The sequence below is a fragment of the Tripterygium wilfordii genome, chromosome 11 (genome assembly GCF_013401445.1).
Source record: "Tripterygium wilfordii isolate XIE 37 chromosome 11, ASM1340144v1, whole genome shotgun sequence".
NCBI classification, from domain to species: Eukaryota; Viridiplantae; Streptophyta; class Magnoliopsida; order Celastrales; family Celastraceae; genus Tripterygium; species Tripterygium wilfordii.
This window is the reverse complement of record NC_052242.1, coordinates 990,585-1,009,909: the sequence shown is the minus strand read 5'-3', so window position 1 is coordinate 1,009,909 and position 19,325 is coordinate 990,585. Positions and strand designations below refer to the sequence as shown.

General features: G+C 38.1%; 3 protein-coding genes across 7 annotated transcripts; 2 read left to right on the top strand and 1 right to left on the bottom strand.

Moving 5' to 3' along the window:
* The first annotated feature begins 813 nt into the window (after positions 1–813).
* Positions 814–5,332, top strand: LOC120008520 (amino acid transporter AVT6A-like). Its single transcript, XM_038858866.1, has 5 exons — positions 814–1,272; positions 1,525–1,677; positions 2,674–2,877; positions 3,473–3,938; positions 4,523–5,332. The coding sequence occupies exons 1-5, from the start codon at positions 867–869 to the stop codon at positions 4,659–4,661; spliced, it is 1,368 nt and encodes a 455-aa protein (XP_038714794.1). The 5' UTR covers positions 814–866; the 3' UTR covers positions 4,662–5,332.
* Positions 5,333–10,250: 4,918 nt separating this feature from the next.
* LOC120009669 (probable xyloglucan glycosyltransferase 12) lies at positions 10,251–13,530 on the top strand. The gene is made up of 5 exons (XM_038860337.1): positions 10,251–11,346; positions 11,444–11,752; positions 11,879–12,169; positions 12,251–12,364; positions 12,461–13,530. The coding sequence occupies exons 1-5, from the start codon at positions 10,570–10,572 to the stop codon at positions 13,082–13,084; spliced, it is 2,115 nt and encodes a 704-aa protein (XP_038716265.1). The 5' UTR covers positions 10,251–10,569; the 3' UTR covers positions 13,085–13,530.
* Positions 13,531–15,444: 1,914 nt separating this feature from the next.
* Positions 15,445–19,178, bottom strand: LOC120009670 (transcription factor bHLH74-like). Of its 5 annotated transcripts, XM_038860341.1 has the most exons (10): positions 18,824–19,176; positions 18,627–18,694; positions 17,198–18,049; positions 16,782–17,018; positions 16,631–16,696; positions 16,479–16,547; positions 16,307–16,378; positions 16,061–16,204; positions 15,896–15,977; positions 15,445–15,817 (listed from the first exon to the last, which is right to left on the bottom strand). In XM_038860341.1, exons 3-10 carry the CDS (start codon positions 17,777–17,779, stop codon positions 15,795–15,797), a joined length of 1,275 nt encoding a protein of 424 aa, XP_038716269.1. In that variant the 5' UTR covers positions 17,780–18,049; positions 18,627–18,694; positions 18,824–19,176; the 3' UTR covers positions 15,445–15,794. The 5 variants fall into 5 exon arrangements, with proteins under 5 accessions (XP_038716269.1, XP_038716268.1, XP_038716267.1 ...); XM_038860340.1 differs by having other exon boundaries at positions 18,627–19,176; XM_038860339.1 differs by lacking the exon at positions 18,627–18,694 and having other exon boundaries at positions 18,824–19,175.
* Between the last annotated feature and the right edge of the window lie 147 nt (positions 19,179–19,325).

Genomic DNA, 19,325 nt, shown 5'->3' with positions numbered 1-19,325 from the left:
TAAATAGCCTATTTAAAAGTCGTTTTAAGACCCAATTTGAATGCTTAGTTTCTTTTAGGGATGTCAAGACAAAATACCACAGCGGATTGTTATAACTTAATCAATTGGTTTATAAGAAATTATTAATTCACCTTCACACAATCAAGACCTTTTTTGGATTTAAATATCATAAGCGACGGCCTAGAAAAACAAGGTTGTGCAGGTTTAGACCCAAAGTAGACAATATTGGTTTATTATCTTTGAGGTGAATTTTTTAATATAATATCGAAACAAAGTCTCGATTCAATTGGATGTGGCTTCTATTTATCAATTTATTGGGTCTAATATAACCTAACTCTCAAGTGCGGGAAGTGTAATGATTAAAATCTCACAACGGATTGACATAACCTAACAAAATACTAATTATATGCAAATATTTACTCCCTTTTACACAACAAAATCTTTTTCGAGACTTAAGTATTATAGATGATAGCTCGGAGGAATAAAACGATGCAGGCTGATGCTCAAATGGTACAAAATTAATTTATAGAATTTGGTGTGGATTTAATTTGACTCTTTAAAGATATGAAAAAATTAATAACAATGTGGGGCCATGGGTAGGCGTTAACGGCTATGTTACGTTTTAGTACGTTAAGCAACCAGGCGTTGAATGGTGGTGATGACTCGTTGACTCCAAGAGCCAATCCAAACAACACGGCGCACGTAATATCTCAAACTTTACACGTGTCATCACCCTGTTTGCTACAAACACTCCACTACTCGTGCTCCCGTTCTTCCCGCATGTACCCGATCTTTTTCTAATAGCTCTCCGACATAAAAAGCCCGCGCCCTACGTCCCGTTCCTTGGACGGCAAATCCTCGTCGAGATGTCGATTATGTCCTCCGCCGATCGGAAACAACGCCGGAGTACCAGAGGCCTTCTCATACCTCATCAGAAGCATGCCGATAACTATCACCAAGAGAACCTTCCGGGTGCGTCGTTCTCGGGGGCTGTCTTTAATCTATCTACCTCCGTCGTTGGCGCTGGAATCATGGCCCTGCCGGCTACCGTTAAGGAACTGGGGCTTATTCCAGGACTAATTATGATCTTTGTGTGTGGGATGCTGACGGAATCGTCTATTGATATGATCCTGAGGTTCAGTCGGGCCTCCAAGACCGCCTCGTATTCCGGGGTCGTTGCCGACGCGTTCGGTGGGACTGGTAGTACGCTCCTCCAGGCCTGCATCGTTGTGAACAATCTTGGCATGCTTGTTGTCTACATGATAATTATCGGTACGATATTACTTTGCTAGAATTTTCAGGGGACAATAAGAATTTGGTTCATGATTACATTTTTCTGGAGTCCAAATTTTGGTTCTAGGGTTTTAGAAGCCTATGATTTGGTGCCAATCCTGACTAACACTTGTTGAAATTACTTAAGACTAAGCATGGGTGTATGATGTTTGGTCCAGAACTCACAACCTGGTCTGTTTTTTATTTTCATGTAATAGTTTGTGGGTAAACAAAATATATGATGTGTGGCAGGTGATGTGTTATCTGGGACGGGGTCGGGAGGAGTGCACCATTCGGGATTGATGGAAGAATGGTTTGGACAGCATTGGTGGACTTCACGCTCCTCCTTGTTGCTTCCCACAACTCTTTTTGTGTTTGCTCCTCTAATTTCTTTCAAGCGTGTGGGTATGATTTTCTTTTAGTGTTTTTTTACTCTGTTTGACAAGTCTTCTCATATTTTTGAGCAGCAAGAATTTCAAATTTTGTTGGTAGGCCTAAAAAGATTTTATTTATGTTTGTGTTATTTTGTGAAATTGTTTATTTGTGTAATAATTTTTACGTCCAAACTATACATTACACATTTTAAATTACCAAAATAAGGGAGTGTTCATGGTGCTTGTCATGTTGTCGACACTTGAATGAAAATTAATGAGGGGAAATATATATGATGATCTGATATCCAAGAAAGTTTCTTACTAGTACGTCATTAACTTTTAGAAGGGGCCGTTTGCGACCTTAGTTTTAAGTATTCCAATAGATATGAATATTGTTCTCTAGATATGAGCACATGTTTGGGTTCTGTGAACTGTGTCAATGCTTCTGATACATCGCCTTTCACTCTAATAGTTATATAACTATTGTGTTTGTGGAAATTAGTGATTGATAATACCGTCCTGCCATATAACTTTTATGTATTGTTGTGCTTCTTTGTTAAATTGTTCATTTGTGTATCCAAAAATAACCCACTTTACCCACATATGCACGCTTTACAGTGGAAATTAGCAATTGATAATACCATCCTGCATGTAACTTTTATGTATTGTTGTGCTTCTTTGTTAAACTGTTCATTTGTGTATCCAAAAATAACCCACTTTACCCACATATGCACGCTTTACATTTCTCACTTAGGGGATTGCTGGCCATGTCAATTTTTATGTCCATTTTCACGATATGATTGGCAACAAATTTTTTGAAACTAGTCTTTTAACTTCTGTATGGACAAAACATTACAGTGGCTATCTATATTTTCCTACGATATGATAACTCTGTATATGTTTACCTGTTTGAGTTTTGTGAAGTGCATTAATGTCTTTGTTGGACTGCCCTTAAATAGTTATTCTAAGATGGTTCTTGTGGAATACAGCACTTGATTATCGTTTTCTATCATTTTGGAAATGCTAGATTCATTGAGATATACATCAGCAATATCAGTGGGCTTGGCTATTGTGTTTGTTGCAATTACGGCGGGGGTAGCAATTGTTAAAGTGATGAATGGAAGCATTGGAATGCCTCGTTTGATGCCTGCACTTGTGGATCAGGCGTCATTTTGGAAGCTTTTCACCACTGTTCCTGTTTTGGTCACTGCATATATTTGCCACCACAATGGTAAGTTCTCAATGTTTCCCCTTGCGGTTGATAGCGCAAGAGTGGCTATGAGAAAGGTTTTGAGTCCCCTCTCATGCTCATAATAATAATAATAATAATAACAACAACTTATCAAAAAAATGTGGCTATGGGATCTTTCTTTGCACTTGTGATTTTATTTTGGGTAAGCTAAAAGCACTGAAAGCAGTTATGAGACCACGTCTTTCCAGTTCTGAATCAATAGTTTTATAGAGCTTGATTATGCTGAAATTTTGAATCAGATTTTCATGTCTCTTCGCTTTGACTTGAATGTTATTGGTGTTATCTAACTAATGTGAATGCGAGATTTGTCTACGAGTTGAATTTGTTATACCATGCGGCAGAATGAAGGTTGAAATAATTTGCAATAAAAAAGAAAGTCGCTAAAATTTTCATTAATCAAGGGACAGCTGCAGTAACGCTGCCGCTCCAGTGACTGTCACTCTGGCTGGTGAATAGCCACTGCAACTTGTTCCCCTCACATGCAAGCACAGTTGCCTTTGGTTAAATACTTAAATACATATCTTTGCTCAATTCAACTCTTTATATTTGATCCTTGTTGTAATGCATTTTGCAGTTCACCCCATAGATAACGAATTGAAAGACCCCACGCAAATGAAGTCAATAGTTCATACATCCCTCATGTTATGCTCAACTGTTTACATTGCCACCAGTTTCTTTGGAGTACTTCTTTTTGGGGATCAGACACTGGATGATGTACTCGCCAATTTTGATGGTGATCTTGGAATCCCATACAGCTCGTTTCTTGATGATGTGGTTAGGGCGAGTTATGGCCTCCACCTGATGCTTGTTTTCCCACTTGTTTTTTATTCCCTTCGACTCAATGTGGATGGTCTTCTCTTTCCCCATGCCATTCCAATCACATTTGACAACCGCAGATTCTTTTTAGTAACTGTAGCTCTCATGGGTTTGATATTTGTGGGAGCTGAATTTGTGCCTGACATCTGGGATGCCTTCCAGTTTACTGGAGCCACTGCTGCGATCTCCGTTGGTTTTATATTTCCAGCTGCCATCACTCTTAGGTAAACAACAGTACTTAACATTGAATTACTACATCTGGAGACATTCATTCTTAGGACATTCAAAATGTTAGGTTGCCTCTTGGAGCTGGACTAGTCAGAGTTTTGATTTGCTAGTTTTTGGTTTCAACAGAGAAATCTGGAGTTTAAAAATTATTTTCCCTTTTTCCCATTTATAACAAAAACCAAAGTAATGAGCATTTTACCTAGAACATAGAAACCTCATATTGTCAATTGCAGCCACAATATTTGCATTCTTAGTCCAAAGATGCCATATATAATTGTATGTTACTCACTGTTGTGTGGCAAGTATTGACATTGCATCTTCAAAAGAATGTCTAACTTTGCAGTATCTTGATTATTGACTAGTAGGGTTTTCAATTATGGGGTTTTCAATTTTTGTTGGTTTGCATCTTCGATTATTGACAAGTAGTATTGGCACAAGGCAAACCCCCCGCCAAATGCCACCCTCCACTGGAAAAGAAAAGCTTCATCTGCAACTCGGCATCAAATATATGTTAATCTCTGCCTTGTCCAATTTTAGGATCTTAATTCGTGAGTATTCCTCAATTCCATTTGTTATGCAGGGACACACATGGAATTGCAACAAAGCAGGACAGACTAATATCATGGATGATGATAATATTGGCAGTCACCTCAAGTGTTGCAGCTATTTCTAGTGACATCTACGCCATTTTCAGCACTGACAAGGAAGTTCCAAGTTGAGGTTGCAGTTCCTTTGAGGCCATTTAATCTTGCACATCTAACACACTCGGGGCTAGTTGGCTTTAATGGAACCATGAACGTGGAGCTCTTGGAATAGCATTTCAGTTCCTCAATCACGATTGGTACTTCTCTTTCTTTCTTGTAAATTAAGGCAGGGCGTTGATGTTACATTCCATTAGAGCAATTAAGTGGCATTGGCAGACATTTCTTGTTCGTAAGTTGAGAAACTTTGATAGTTCCTATACGATGACTCTGACAATTCATAGCACACCTTACACAATCGTGTAAGTTTTCGTAAGACAGGAACACAAAAAAGTTGGTGATATATATACCTTACTGAATTATTTTGAATGTAAGTTCAGGGGAGAAGAGAGTTGGGCAATATCGGTGTAGTAGTTTGTGAAATGAACATTGAAACAGCTGCTGAGTCACAAGTTTGTGTTCTGAAAGGGACTGATATGATAAAAACATCGCATGAGATTCAAAGACTTGAAGGTACGTATTATATACTGTTAGCCAATACCAACTTCTTATCAGCCCTTTGTTGACAGCCATGTTGTGTGACATTGTTTGAATTCATATTTTCTTTGTTATATTTATATTTAATAAGATGGCTTGATCTAAGGCGTATATGACTGCCACAATCAAGCCCTGAACTTGTCTTATATCAACAGATTGAACTTAGGTCGCGTTTCGTTGGCAGTTTGACCTGGGAATGCCATTTTTTTCCCATGTTTGGTTGGCTTCTAAGGCCGGAATTGGGAATGGTTTGCCCATTTCCATTCCTAGCGGAATAGTCAATGTTTTGTTAAATGAGCTTCTCCTCCCATTCTTTTCATTACAACCCTTGGTTTGAATTATTATTGTTCATTGGTTAGTAGTATGAAAATCTCTATTGATATTCCATATTATATTTGAATCAAGAATTTTCTTCCAAAGATAACCAAAGGCTTGTTAGAGATATTTTACTACTTTTTCATATCATTCATCTCTTATACCTATTTACCTTTCTCGTTCCCATTCCCGTTCTTGTTCCCGTTGTGAACCAAACACAACCATAATAGGCTTGGAATTTGATAAGTTCAAAGAAAATTTTGCATCGACGGTGATGGCCAAGAAAATTTACTTTTTGTTGAAAACGTGCTGCCTTTTCAATTTAAGCAGGTGATGATTGCCGGGCCAGTTGGGCCGAAAGAGTGGTCAACTAGAATGAATAACAAAACCAAAAAAAAACAACAATAAATACTAGAGAGGTCAATGATATATTATGTTTGTAACCATAGATTCATGGGTCTTGTAAAGATATGTATTATGAGTCTATAACCCTGTAATTTCCCTATACAAAACAAAATTGTGCCTTCATTAGAGATGAACCTGGACATTCTCATGATTAAATATGATTATATATATATATATATATATATATATATATGTGTGTGTGTGTATATGTGTGTGTGTGTATGTATATGAATGTGAGAACAAAACAAGCAATACATGGAGAGCACATAGACCAAACCGCCCCCTTGTGAGATGCTATTAAGGTTGCACATTTTCTATTTTTAAAAATATAATGTTAATATATATTTTTTTTAGTGGGTCATCTCCTTAATTCAATTAGTAGTTGACAGAGAAGCAGTTAGGTCTAAATTGTCTATTTAGAGACGTCACTAGTCTTTTGTTCCACCTGTAAGACTCTTCCAATTAATGTAAAATTAAAACCTTAATTAATTAATTAGTTAAATATTTTGAAATATGACATTTACTAATTATATTTGATGATTTTATTTTTTTGCACATACATTATATTGATGATTAAAGAGAGATTCAAAAAGTGGTGTGTCGGTACATGACATACACATGGAGGGGCCCTAGCCACACTAACAATAAGTCCACCTACCATAACATTTTATTTAAATCAATCAATTCAATTACTCCAATCAACATATACATATATAGTTAAATATATATACAAAATATGCCTTTAAGCTTCAATCAAAGCTTACACTTGTTAAATCATCATCATCATCATCATTATTATGGATCAATTCTCTTTGGTTACACCTAACCCAGCGCATTAAAAATTTCAAAGAGATACCCCCCAAAACTCAAAAGTCCCAAAAAGGACCTACATGTTTTGTTGGTTTACTTTACTTTTCTTGTTCTTACTCAATATTATATTGCAGCACCCGAGATGGCAAAACATGTTTAGTTTTCTTCTCCTTGTTTTAGGAAAAGAAAGTAATCATATGTAGAGTTGTCATCCATGATTCCTCGATGTTGTTCTTGGACCAATGACCACCCCACTAGCTAGGCTTGTTCTTTCCTTTGGATTTTCTTTTCTTGTGTAACAACTTTTCTTAGTATTTAGGAATAATAGAAGGATATACTTTCTCTCCAGTTTGTAGGTTGGATTCTAAATAAGACAATATAGATGAAATTTTCATATACTTTAATGGCATAGTGATTTAGGAGTTATTGCATGACTTTATAGATTTACTCCAGAAAAATACATTCATAAATAAGATGTCGGGTATCTAGTGATACTGTTAAAGTTGATGCTAATTTATACTTATTAATTTATAAATTTTTAAAAATAAGTTAATTTATAAGTTGACAAATAAGTTATCAATTGTTTGATGATACTTTGATAATTTTATCATACGTTAGTGTATTTTGTGCGTTTGGTAAAACAATTATGTTAGCATCTATGCTAACTTATTTTTTTGTCGACACATCACACACTTACATAATTACACGCGAATGCTATTAGTAAGGTTCGAACCTGCCCACCGAATAGAGATACACCAATGATAACCAACTAGGTGGACATCAGCGTGCAAAACGGTTCTGTTAAGGCAGCGGAGATTGCGCGCAACAACCAGTGGCAGCCGGCTGTGATGAATCAAGCCCAGCCTGCCTCTGACCGTGGACCACCGCCGTCGACGTGTCCTTTAGGCATTGAAATCACGTGCAATACCTGATAGGGTTTATGTCACACAAACTCCCTCACCAAACCCATCATGTGTTTTGATGGACGGCTCATTTTGACTGACACCTCCGGTTCCATCTCAAATATTTACTGTACCAACCACTTGATTCCACTCTCCTCCATCCAATAAATCTCTATAAATTACCCATTTTACCCTCCTTTTTCTTGTGGGCCATGCTTGTTCTTAATTGTCGGCCCCACTTTGCGTTTTTTGAAATTTTGAAGTTTTTATCCCCACGTGAAATGAGATTTGTTACGATGCAATTAAAACGGTACGCTTTCTGATGATTTTGTCATGTCAAACAGATCGAACCGTTGATCAGACAAACATTTGTTTTGACCGTTTGATTAGATCGACAAAATACGGTCACTATTCACCGGAAGGACGATAGAACAGCGTGAGGACCGATTCTTATTACACATCACTTCTCCTGCCTCGTGCGCTGGCGTTTAGGATATTCCGAGATTATCCCTCCACGATTTCACTACGCTTTGACTGAAACTGTCGGTGGCTTATTGGGTTGTCGAGGCTATTTTAGACAATTTATGTCTTATCCACTTTATTCTCGGCGTAATCACAATTCGCAAGTGTAGCCGCGCTAATGGTGCGTGTGCGCACGACCTTGACCTAGTGAAACTTTTTGTTTTTATATATTTTTTTCCATTTTATTTTTTATGATTTGTTTTCCTTCAATTTTTATTTTTGATAAGCTGTTTTCCTTCAACTTAGTGCTCGTATTGGACAATCGGTGGGGGTTCTTCATTTTCTTTTCATGTTGATTTGTATAAGGTTTTGACTTTTGTGGTAAATATTCAATCAAAATTTTTTTTAAATAAGACAACTATATGATTTTACTTGGTATAAATTTCTCAAAGGAAATCTTTCAACCGAAAGAAAATAACTATATTCACACCACAAAATAGCTTGATACATTAGATTTAAAATTCTAAGAAGAGGAGGTTCTCATTCACGATGTTGGATTTATATAGAACAATTGTTGTTCATTGTCCTTAATATGATATTACTTTTATGCATGCGGGTCTGTCGGTTCGAATTTAAGTTTGAATATTTAAACCCTGAAAGATAGATTTGTACGATGTTATTATCGATTATAAAAAAATAGATAAGAATCTAGCAATATAGTAAAAATAAATATATATTATTTATTGTTGATCAAAGTGTGAACTAACTATCAATAATTAGAAACCAATCTTAATTAGTTAAGACAAATAAATGTTTATTACTAATTTTAAGACCCGTAAATATTTGTAACTAATTTCAACTCATTTAATTGTTTCCTTTGAATCATCATAATTAGGGGTGACAAAACTCTATCCATAAGTTATATGTGTGAAATTCGAGTCTAAACACAATTTTTTTTTTACAGTTTACTTGTCTATATCCTAATCCGGATTATGTTATTATTCAGATTTAAATCAATTCGATTTTGATAAATTAAGTACATTCAAAATTCAATCCGGATTAGGGTTCGAATATATAAATATTTCGTAAATAAGGGATGTTGTCCAATTCGAAACAATTTTTTTCCACCCGTAAGCATGGCTATCAATGCAAGAATTATACTTTTAAGCTAATAGCCATATTATTAATGAATAATGCTTGATATTCTCAAAAAGTGACCCCAAAAGACCTCTATTTAATGTGAAGTGTTGGATGTGAAGTGAACCCTACATGTGTGTTTTTAATCAATGACTATTTTAATGCCACATAGATTTGGGGAATGCCACATAGATTTTGGGGACTTTTGGGGATCAAATTTTGAGAGTCTCTAGCATTGTCCTTTATTAATATGTAGATAATGGTGTAATACACGCACTTGTTGTGGCGTGAATGATAATATAATATGAAACAAAAACAAAGCCGATTTGGAGCTTCTAGATTAACGGTATTTACCTTTTATTAGGAGACCCCAACTTGGTCAAATAAATAAAAGAAAACAAGATTATTTTTTAATTAAGTATTTTCACTTTTGTTGGGTTTTGATTGGCTTGTCATCTTTGACTCCACTGGCGCGTGTGATCATGTTTTACTGGAATTAGCTTTGATTTCTGTCGCACGCGAGAAAACGGAAAATTACAGCGAACCCCAGAAGGAAACGCGATCGAAATGAGGCTTCCGATCTACATTTCTGATTTCTCTTCCTCCTGTTTCTATTTCGCCGCTGTAAAATTTTCCTTTTGTGTTTTAATTTTGTAGGGTTCTTTTGGTGGTTGCTATTTTCATTGCATGCGGGGGAAAATCAAAAAAGAAAAGAAAAGGAAAGGAAAGGAGATCCTGTCATTGTCGGAACTCTGTTTCTGCTTTGTTATGTTTTTAATTTTGAATTAAACACACGAAGTGCTATCTATGATTGGTTTCTTACCATAATTAATCACCCTCTGATCGATTCTGTAAAAAAGAATCGATTTTTGGAAGAAAGAAGGGAACTTGGATGTTGGTGACTTATTCTGATTTTGCTTTTCGGTTTTTCAAACACAAACAATTAAATTAATCAAAGACGTGTTGAGCTGTTATCGATTTTCTTTCCAAAATCCCACCCTTTATAATTCCTTTCCTTTTCTCTCCATTGCAAGCTGTAAATTGTATGGGAGCTTCTTTGGACTATTCTCATAGGTCATCCTTCTCTCTCTAACAATTCATACCAATTTTCTCTCTCTAAAACAGTGTGTTTTTGTTGTTCATATAAGTTGAATCTCCATCTGTGACCTTGATATAGAGAGACTCCTCAATTTGCTTCTTCTTCCACGCGTCTCGTTCTCCAATCTCTCTTATTTATGTCATAATGAGATCAGATTCATAGTCTCTTATTCACATTTTTCTTGTTGGGTTTTGTATTTTTTTTTGCTGTTAAATTCGTCGTTTGGGTTTTTGAGATCAGAAAAAAAAAATTAGCAACAATGACACCCTCCTTTCAGTGGTGGGGGAAGGAGAGTCACAGAGGCACGCCTGTGGTGGTCAAGATGGAGAACCCCAACTGGTCAATGGTGGAGTTAGAGGGTCCGACGGAGGAAGATTTCATCCTCGATGACTCGCCGAGTCACGGTCCCCGAGACAGGAAACCCAGAGGCAAGAACGCGAAGCAGCTCACTTGGGTTCTCCTCCTCAAAGCTCACAGAGCCGCCGGTTGTTTAACCTCCATTGCCTCCGCAATGGTAAGCCTTGGTTCCGCCGTGCGCCGCCGCGTCTCATCCGGACGCACCGACACCGACACTGACGGGGACAACGAAAACAACAGAGAACACGAGAACCCAACAATTAAAAGTAGGTTCTACTCTTTCATCAAGGCCTTTCTTTGGTTATCAGTACTTCTTCTTGTGTTTGAGGTTGCTGCGTACTTCAATGGCTGGCATTTCGATGCGGCACAAATGCGATTAAAGTATTTGATTTCCACGTCTTTGGGGTTTAAGAGTCTCTTTGATTCGCTGTATTCTAAGTGGGTTTTGATTCGTGTGGAGTATCTTGCTCCTCCTCTTCAATTGCTCGCCAATGTATGTATTCTGCTCTTCCTTATCCAGAGTATTGATAGACTCGTTCTCTGCTTCGGCTGTTTCTGGATCCGCTTTAAGAAGATTAAACCCATACCCAAACAAGATGCAGTAGCAGATCTTGAATCCGGCGAGAATGGCTATTTCCCAATGGTTCTTGTTCAGATCCCAATGTGCAATGAAAAAGAGGTATAAAAGGAAAAACTTTTGACTTCTAGTTTATCAATTGTGCGGATTTTTAGTTGCTTTTGTCCTGATTGATCTTCTATGTTTGTGGGGGTTTTAGGTGTATCAACAATCGATAGCTGCTGTGTGCAATTTGGACTGGCCGAAGTCGAACATTTTGATTCAAGTTCTTGATGATTCAGACGATCCGACTACCCAGTCTCTGATCAAAGAGGAGGTGCACAAATGGCAGCAAGATGGTGCCCACATTGTGTATCGGCATCGCGTGATAAGAGATGGGTACAAGGCTGGTAATCTCAAATCCGCCATGAATTGTAGCTATGTCAAAGATTACGAATTTGTAGCTATTTTCGACGCTGATTTCCAGCCGACACCTGATTTTCTCAAAAGAACTGTCCCCCATTTTAAGGTAACTGCTAAATAACCTTCCATCATTGCGATTTGAAGTTATATCCTTACTTTGAACTACCTTGAATGAATGAATTGTAGAAATGATTTAAATTAAAGAGAGTATTCCATGTTGGTTAAATTACAGGGTAATGAAGAGCTTGGACTTGTTCAAGCAAGGTGGTCTTTTGTGAACAAGGATGAGAACCTGTTGACAAGGTTGCAGAATGTTAATTTGGCTTTTCATTTTGAGGTAGAGCAGCAAGTGAATGGTGTTTTCTTGAATTTCTTCGGGTTCAATGGGACTGCTGGAGTGTGGAGGATTAAGGCTTTGGAGGATGCAGGTGGGTGGTTAGAGAGAACCACTGTTGAGGACATGGACATTGCTGTCAGAGCTCATCTTCACGGATGGAAATTCGTTTTTCTCAATGATGTCGAGGTATTTCTTTGACTTGATTGCTTAAATTGGAGTACTTTCAATTCATAGTTTCCATGAAATTGACTGTTAGTTAATCTTCAGTGCCAGTGTGAACTACCAGAGTCTTATGAAGCTTACAGAAAGCAACAACATAGATGGCATTCTGGACCAATGCAATTGTTTAGGCTATGTTTGCCCGATATTATCCGAGCTAAGGTAGACTTACTTAAATGTGAACTAATTACAGCTATAATTGATCGAATTCTCTGAATTCCTGTTTCTGATATCAGTTGCTGATTATGGTGGATGCAGATTAGCTTTTGGAAGAAATTCAATATGATCTTCCTCTTCTTCCTGCTTAGAAAACTGATCCTACCATTTTACTCTTTCACCCTTTTCTGCATAATTCTGCCCATGACAATGTTCATACCAGAGGCCGAGCTCCCAGCATGGGTTGTTTGTTACATTCCAGCCACCATGTCATTCCTCAACATCCTCCCAGCTCCAAAATCTTTTCCCTTCATTGTCCCTTACCTTCTTTTTGAGAACACTATGTCGGTGACCAAGTTCAATGCCATGGTCTCTGGTTTGTTCCAGCTGGGAAGTGCTTATGAGTGGGTTGTTACTAAGAAATCAGGCCGCTCCTCCGAAGGCGATCTTGTTTCCTTGGTTGAAAAGGAAGCAAAACCTCATAGAATGGTGTCGGTGCCTGACCTCGGTGAAATGAAGGAGGAAATTCTGCAGCAAGAGAAGGCTGCGAGAAAGAAGAAGCACAATAGGATATATACTAAGGAGCTGGCACTTGCTTTCCTTCTTCTAACAGCTTCAGCTAGGAGTCTGTTGTCGGCTCAGGGTATCCATTTTTACTTCTTGTTGTTTCAGGGAGTATCTTTCCTGCTGGTCGGTCTGGACTTGATCGGTGAGCAGGTTAGTTAGAATGAATATGAAACGGTAGCCTATTCGGGAACATAAGTGAATGATTGAGAGTTCATAGAAACAAGCAGTAATGGGTGGATTGCAAGTTTGCAACATCTGAGAATAACTAAAATGTGAATTGTTGTGGATACATCGTTGCGGGTTTGAAGGTGGTTCCTTTCTTGCCTGTTCTTCGCACCCTCCTGAAGACTATTACAAACCCCACCCAACATTGGAAGAAAACATGTTAGAAGGGCAGAAAAAAAGAGACTTCATTGTCTAAAAGAGATAAGAGTGGTGATGCTCTTCAACATATGTAAGCTCTTGCTGGTTCTGTTTCTTATTTTTTTTGATTCTTTCTCTGTGTCAATTCTTTTTGTAAGAAAAATTGTTGTTCAAACCTCAACAGGAGTACGTTTTAGTTATAGTTTTAAGACAGTACATAACATTCATCTTTTCGCTGCTCTCCCCCTTTTTTTTTTTTTTATCATGTTGGCAATTCAATTCAATATGTAAGTCGTTGAAGAAATGTGTTGGAGCTTCTTCAAGAATTATATCTCATGCGTTTGTTAACCAACACTATGCTCCTGGCTCGAGTTTAGGTTTAGTGGGTAGTCCAAAGGGCAGGCATCCTGAGTTTTGTTCTCGGTTTTAAAAAAAATATACCGCAATAATTAGGTGATAAGTCTATTATGTAATGATGAATCTAGGTATAATTTTAAATTCCTTGTGGATTGACATGTAATGGGAAACAAAAACATTATCCAGTGATTTGCATTGGATTAATTGGTCATAAAAGAGAGAGTAATTGAGAGCAAAGTTGCTTTCCAAGTGATGTATATGTTTCCGGAAAGCACATGGATACGTGTGGGTTTTGTCTAATTACAGAGCCAACCTTGTAGGCCCTCTCAAAGTTGGTTAACGGAATTTATGGGTTGTATTTGGATTCTATAGATCTACTTTTCTCGAGCTTTACCTCTCATTTTCCCGAGAAAATTTGTTTTGTCAGTTACTCTTTCAAACCTGTTTGGATAATGACAGGAAGAAAATACAAGGTGGAAGTCTTTGCTTCACCCTTCAAGAGGGCTGGGATTGACTAGTTGTTTGCGTTTAGAAACACCCTAAATATTATGTTGTAGTGACATATGTGTAGTTGGAGAGAGTTATATGGCCAAGGCCGTTGAAAATGGTGGTGCACGGTCCACAAACACACAACCAAATAGAGAGTGGCGGCAGATGTGTGGATTGATGGGACATTTGCCATTTGTTCTTGTGTGGATTGATAGTGTGTTCTATTCAAACGACTTGATAATACAAAAGTAACCTCCACTAGAATCTCGTACGGCATAAAAGCCGAGGAGCCACCTCGGTTGCCGATCAAGGTAGGGTCGAGATTCCCATTCAAGAATAAAGCAGGGCGGCGAGCATGCAGAAGGCAGGGTAACTAAGAAGAGAGCAACGACAAGACCGAGATGCCTCACTTAACATGCCAGCTTGAAAGCCCTGATGGAAGAAGAGTTCTCCACCTACCCAAGTTAGAACTCTTCAACTCGTATAAAAGACGTCTAAGAGTCATGGAAGAAAAGTTCTAGTCCCAACTCTCCAACTCATATAAAAGGGATTTGCAGCACTAGATAAAGTATCTTGAATGTTAAATCCTGCACTCTTATTTGAGCATATTTGAGTGTCGGATATGTCCGGAGAACACTCTCGGTCCCCTTATAGCTCCCGTCAGACACTCGCTGACGTCTGTCCTACCACATGATATTTGGTCACGTTATCACTAACTTTTCGCTACATAGGCTTCGTGGAGTAACATTATCCCCTGAGAGATCGATCCGAAGACATGTTCCTCCGCGAAGCTTCGACCTTTCGCGAGACTGTGTTTTCTTTTTTGATCCTCTAGTACATGTACGAAAACGAAAATTCCTCGTACTCAATGGCCTTAATCATGTGAATTGTGGACAAAGTCTTACTCTATCTTTGAGAGGCCCTGGGCCTGTTGAATGTTGAGGCCCTTCACCGTAACAGAGTCCAAGTCCAGAAGGTGCAACCAACACACAAGCCATTTAGATTTGCATGTCGCAATATCCGGCCAATTTGTCTTTCTAGCTTGATCAATTCTGCAAGAAAACAACGGATTGTTGGTTGAGATGGTGAACTTGACTACGGATCTCTTAATGCAAACAGGAGGTCATGAGTTCAAGTCTCATAGGTATTTTCATTATCACAATTTATGAAATGAACCTTTGCTCAAGACGTGTCAATTGATCCGTAAAAATTACGAGATCTTACATATGACCCAAAATTTACTTACCAACTGGCCGGTGGACAATTGGGTAGCCTGGGTCGACTACATGTTTTTTAAAAATAAAACACTCTACAAGAAAACTACTTTTAACAGTTTCTATAAAACCCTTATCACAAATCTTCACACACTTGCCTTACTCTACAGCAATCAAATGGAATTTTGACAAAAAGAATTTTACAATCATTGTCTCCAATCAAAGTCCCCACTTAGTTGTTGTCTTAAATCTGAATATACATTGTTTGTAACTCTTTAAAATGTCAACTTCTTCTGCTAAAACTTCGAAGAACAGTTAGCCTCTGAGAACCCTATACAACACAACTGAAGAACATTTCTCTCTTTTCCCTTTCTAAATGTGTTCAGCTTGCAGTCAACTTCAAATCGCTGTCAGCAGAAAAAATTCGCTTTTGTTTCCTGAAGACCTCAGAGCTCTGATTTCAACCGTCCTGCAGAAACGATGGACTCTCGAGGTTAGAGAACCAGAGGAAAACATTTAATGAAAGCTCGTAAGACCTGCCAATTACCGTTTGGTCCCAAATTGCCAATAGCAGAACTTGAGTCATATCCCATGTGAAAGAAATTATGGAGATCATTGTCCATACCAGTCTGCGAACATTCAAATATTGCTTCCATGAGTATTTCAACAAGCACAGGATAAAGAAAAGAAGGGATGAGGATCTTTTACTCACAGGAGGCAAGGATGCAAATTGAGGATTTGTACTGGGGATAACAGGTGTGGTTACTTGCAAAAGTCCGTGTTGGTAAGGATGAGTAGAGTTCATCCCAGAACCAAAGCCCAGAAGAGACGTATTACCTCCTCGTGCTTGAAGAATCTAGGTGAGAAAAGCAAAAAACAAATTATCGCTAACCGGTACACAGAAATAAACAAGTGCTTACTTTCCATTTCACTTTTAGCAGTGTGGATTTCGACTTACATCTTTGGATAGAATCCTCTCTATATCAATGTTCAGTTCTGAATTGACAGTGGCAAGCTTCATCGACAGAAACTGCAATACAAAAGCAAGTTTATGATCATAAGTTGCATGATAAATTACACAAACAATCAATAGAAAATAACTCCAACTGTGAAGACAGCGAATAGCATACCTCAACTTGCTGCTGCAGTGATTGCACATAGTTGATAATCTCATCAAGCATTACTGCCTTCCCAGTAATCTGATTCAATAACCTTAAACTAATCAGCAAGCCTATATATATCCAAGAAGCAGCAGTTGATAAGCTTAGTTATCTCTAATTACCTTATTGCATCCTGGAACAAGTTCTTGAAGCAATCTCATCCGCTCACTAATCTTTTCTCTTCTCACCTGCACGCAAATGTCTCTCAAGCTTCAATACAGATATTTTATCGAAAAGTTACAGAAATCTGAAACAATGAGATAAGCAGGGTACCCTTTCAGCAAGACTATGACTGTTTGTAGCCTGACCCCTTCTGGCTCTCACATGAATGTAATCATCTTTAGGGGCTTCTCCACTATTAGAATTTTCTTTAGCTTGTTTAGAAGCTTGTTTACCATGTGAATTTGTGCCTGTGTGCCTTTCAAACTTTGGTTTCTTTTCATCCTGTTCCTTTTGAACATCAGAGCTCTCCGCAGAGGAAGCTTTTTGTCGCTCTCCTTCAATATTCTGCTGGAAAATCACAATACAACTACCTCAGTGTGGACATTGCAAATTCAAATGGATGTGAATTCTTATCAGCTCACAGCCACAAATTCTTTCAACTTTATAATCAGATCATTTAAACAAAAGTGAATGTGCTTTCATTGAGAGACATAACTAGAGCACAAGTGTATCACTATTCAAATTACCTTATTTGGATCAAATGGAGAAGTAGACTCGGGAGCTCGTTTTCTCCTCCGTCCAACTGGTGAAGCTTCAAGAGCTCCATCTGACATTTGGCGGTCCTCCTGAGATTGTTCACCAATTGTCAAAGTCGCTTCATCTCTGACCTGGTGTTGTGCAGCATAATTTGGAGGGCACCCGGTAGTAGTAATCTGGCTACAGTCAGGAAATGCAAAGGAACTAACCATATCTGAAAAACCCCCACTACCAAAGGATGGAAGCTTTGGCACCAGCTCACTATAACTCGAATCGGGTGCATAATGAACAAGGTGCGAAGGACCACTAATTCCCTGATTTCCCATTACAACAGGATAAATAGAATTTGCAAATGCACCATGTGAAACCATTGATGCACCTGCAAAATTCTCAGGCTGACTCATTGGAACAATTGGATCCCAACTAGAACAATAGAAAGGGTCTGCTTCATTTGAAGGCTTATACATGGACATTGAGCTAATTGGATTTGTGTTTATCCCTGATGAGGGACAGTTCAGCGCACTCTCTCCTCTAGATTGGAACCCCATATCATCATTATCCCCACCACTCATGTTCTAGATTTTAAAGCCAAATGGTCAAAATCTACACAACCCAACTCTATATAGAACCTAGATGAAAACCTCAACTTAACAGGTAATCAAGATAAGGACTAAAAGCAGATGTTTAACTGAAAATATACATAGAAGCAAAGTAAAAGTGGGTTTGACCAAAATTAGCTGGTGATGCCTTGCAGGACTCAACAAGGAACAATAAACCTTGGCAGCTTTATAGAACTCAGTGGCAGTAAAAGTAAAAGAGACCTCTCATTGCAGCATCCAACTCTGTAAATGAAAGGAGAAATCCAGAATATAAGACATAGAATCTAAACAGAAGAAGCTACTAAACAATTCTTCAAAAACCCTAGGATCAAGTCTGCTATAATGTAATGAATAAAAGGAAAATGCTTCCAACAGACAACAAAGTGAACCTTTCAAAGCATAAAGTAGGCATAGACAAACACCAGCATTAGCTAAGAAACAGCTCACCAATCCAATCAAAATAAAGCAGATTCCCTTTTTCGCTTTTGCTTAAACATGAACTAAGATTTTATCAATTACAAAAATGATTGGAAATTCAACTATAAACCAACCAGAAAGGATGACCCCAAGATTGGAATGTGGTATGGAAATTGGTGTCTAGAGAGCTCCAATTGAGGAATTGCCCAGTTGTTCAAGTTTTGAATCAAGAACCAACAAACCCCAAGAAGTAAGAAAGGGAAAGTTGCAGATACCCTTTTAAGATATTCTCTGATGGGTTGCCCAAAAACGGAACAAATAGCATCCAATTCAACTAGAATTATGCAAAGAACTGAAGTGGAACAGATTTCAATCACAGCACCCTTAATAGGTTTAATAGTACCTCCCAGAGCATCAATTGCTTTGCTTAAATTCGCCCAAGGAAAGAACCCAAAATTCACCAGTTGGGTACTTGCACAAACAGCAAAAAGAGCATAAAATTGGGACCTTTATAGATCACAGACAATGTAGAGGCCTATAAACCTAAGAAAGAGAAACCCACACAGAGAGTAAATAAAGAGAGAGAGAGCCTTTGCTTACCTGCCCAAGCTAACAGGTGACATGTATGATTTTAAAAGACATACTAACTACTGCCAACTGCTCTTTGTTCCTGAATTATTACAGAACCTAATCTCTTTTTCCTCCCACACCTTTACTCCTTGTAATTTTTATCTTCTTTTCTGGTCTTCCAAATATAATATGCTTCAAGATTTGATTTTTTAATTGCCTTTCTCAGTGAAGATGGGAGAGGTTCTTCTCTTCAAGGCCAAGCTTGCCCTGCCTTTGCTTGCTTGCTTATTTCTTTCACATAATAATACTCTTTCTTTTTCACTGACACATTTGCCAACTATTCTTAACAGACCTGTATTTGCTGTTACACACTCATCTTCTCTCATTGCCAACTAACCAAAGTACCAAACCCCAATTCATTTCTTTTGAGAAAATCAATCATCATGCACCTAAGCTCCATCACACTCCATGAGCACCATCTCCAAAAAACGCTTGACCCTCATGGCCCCACTAAATCTCCCTTCCACACCAT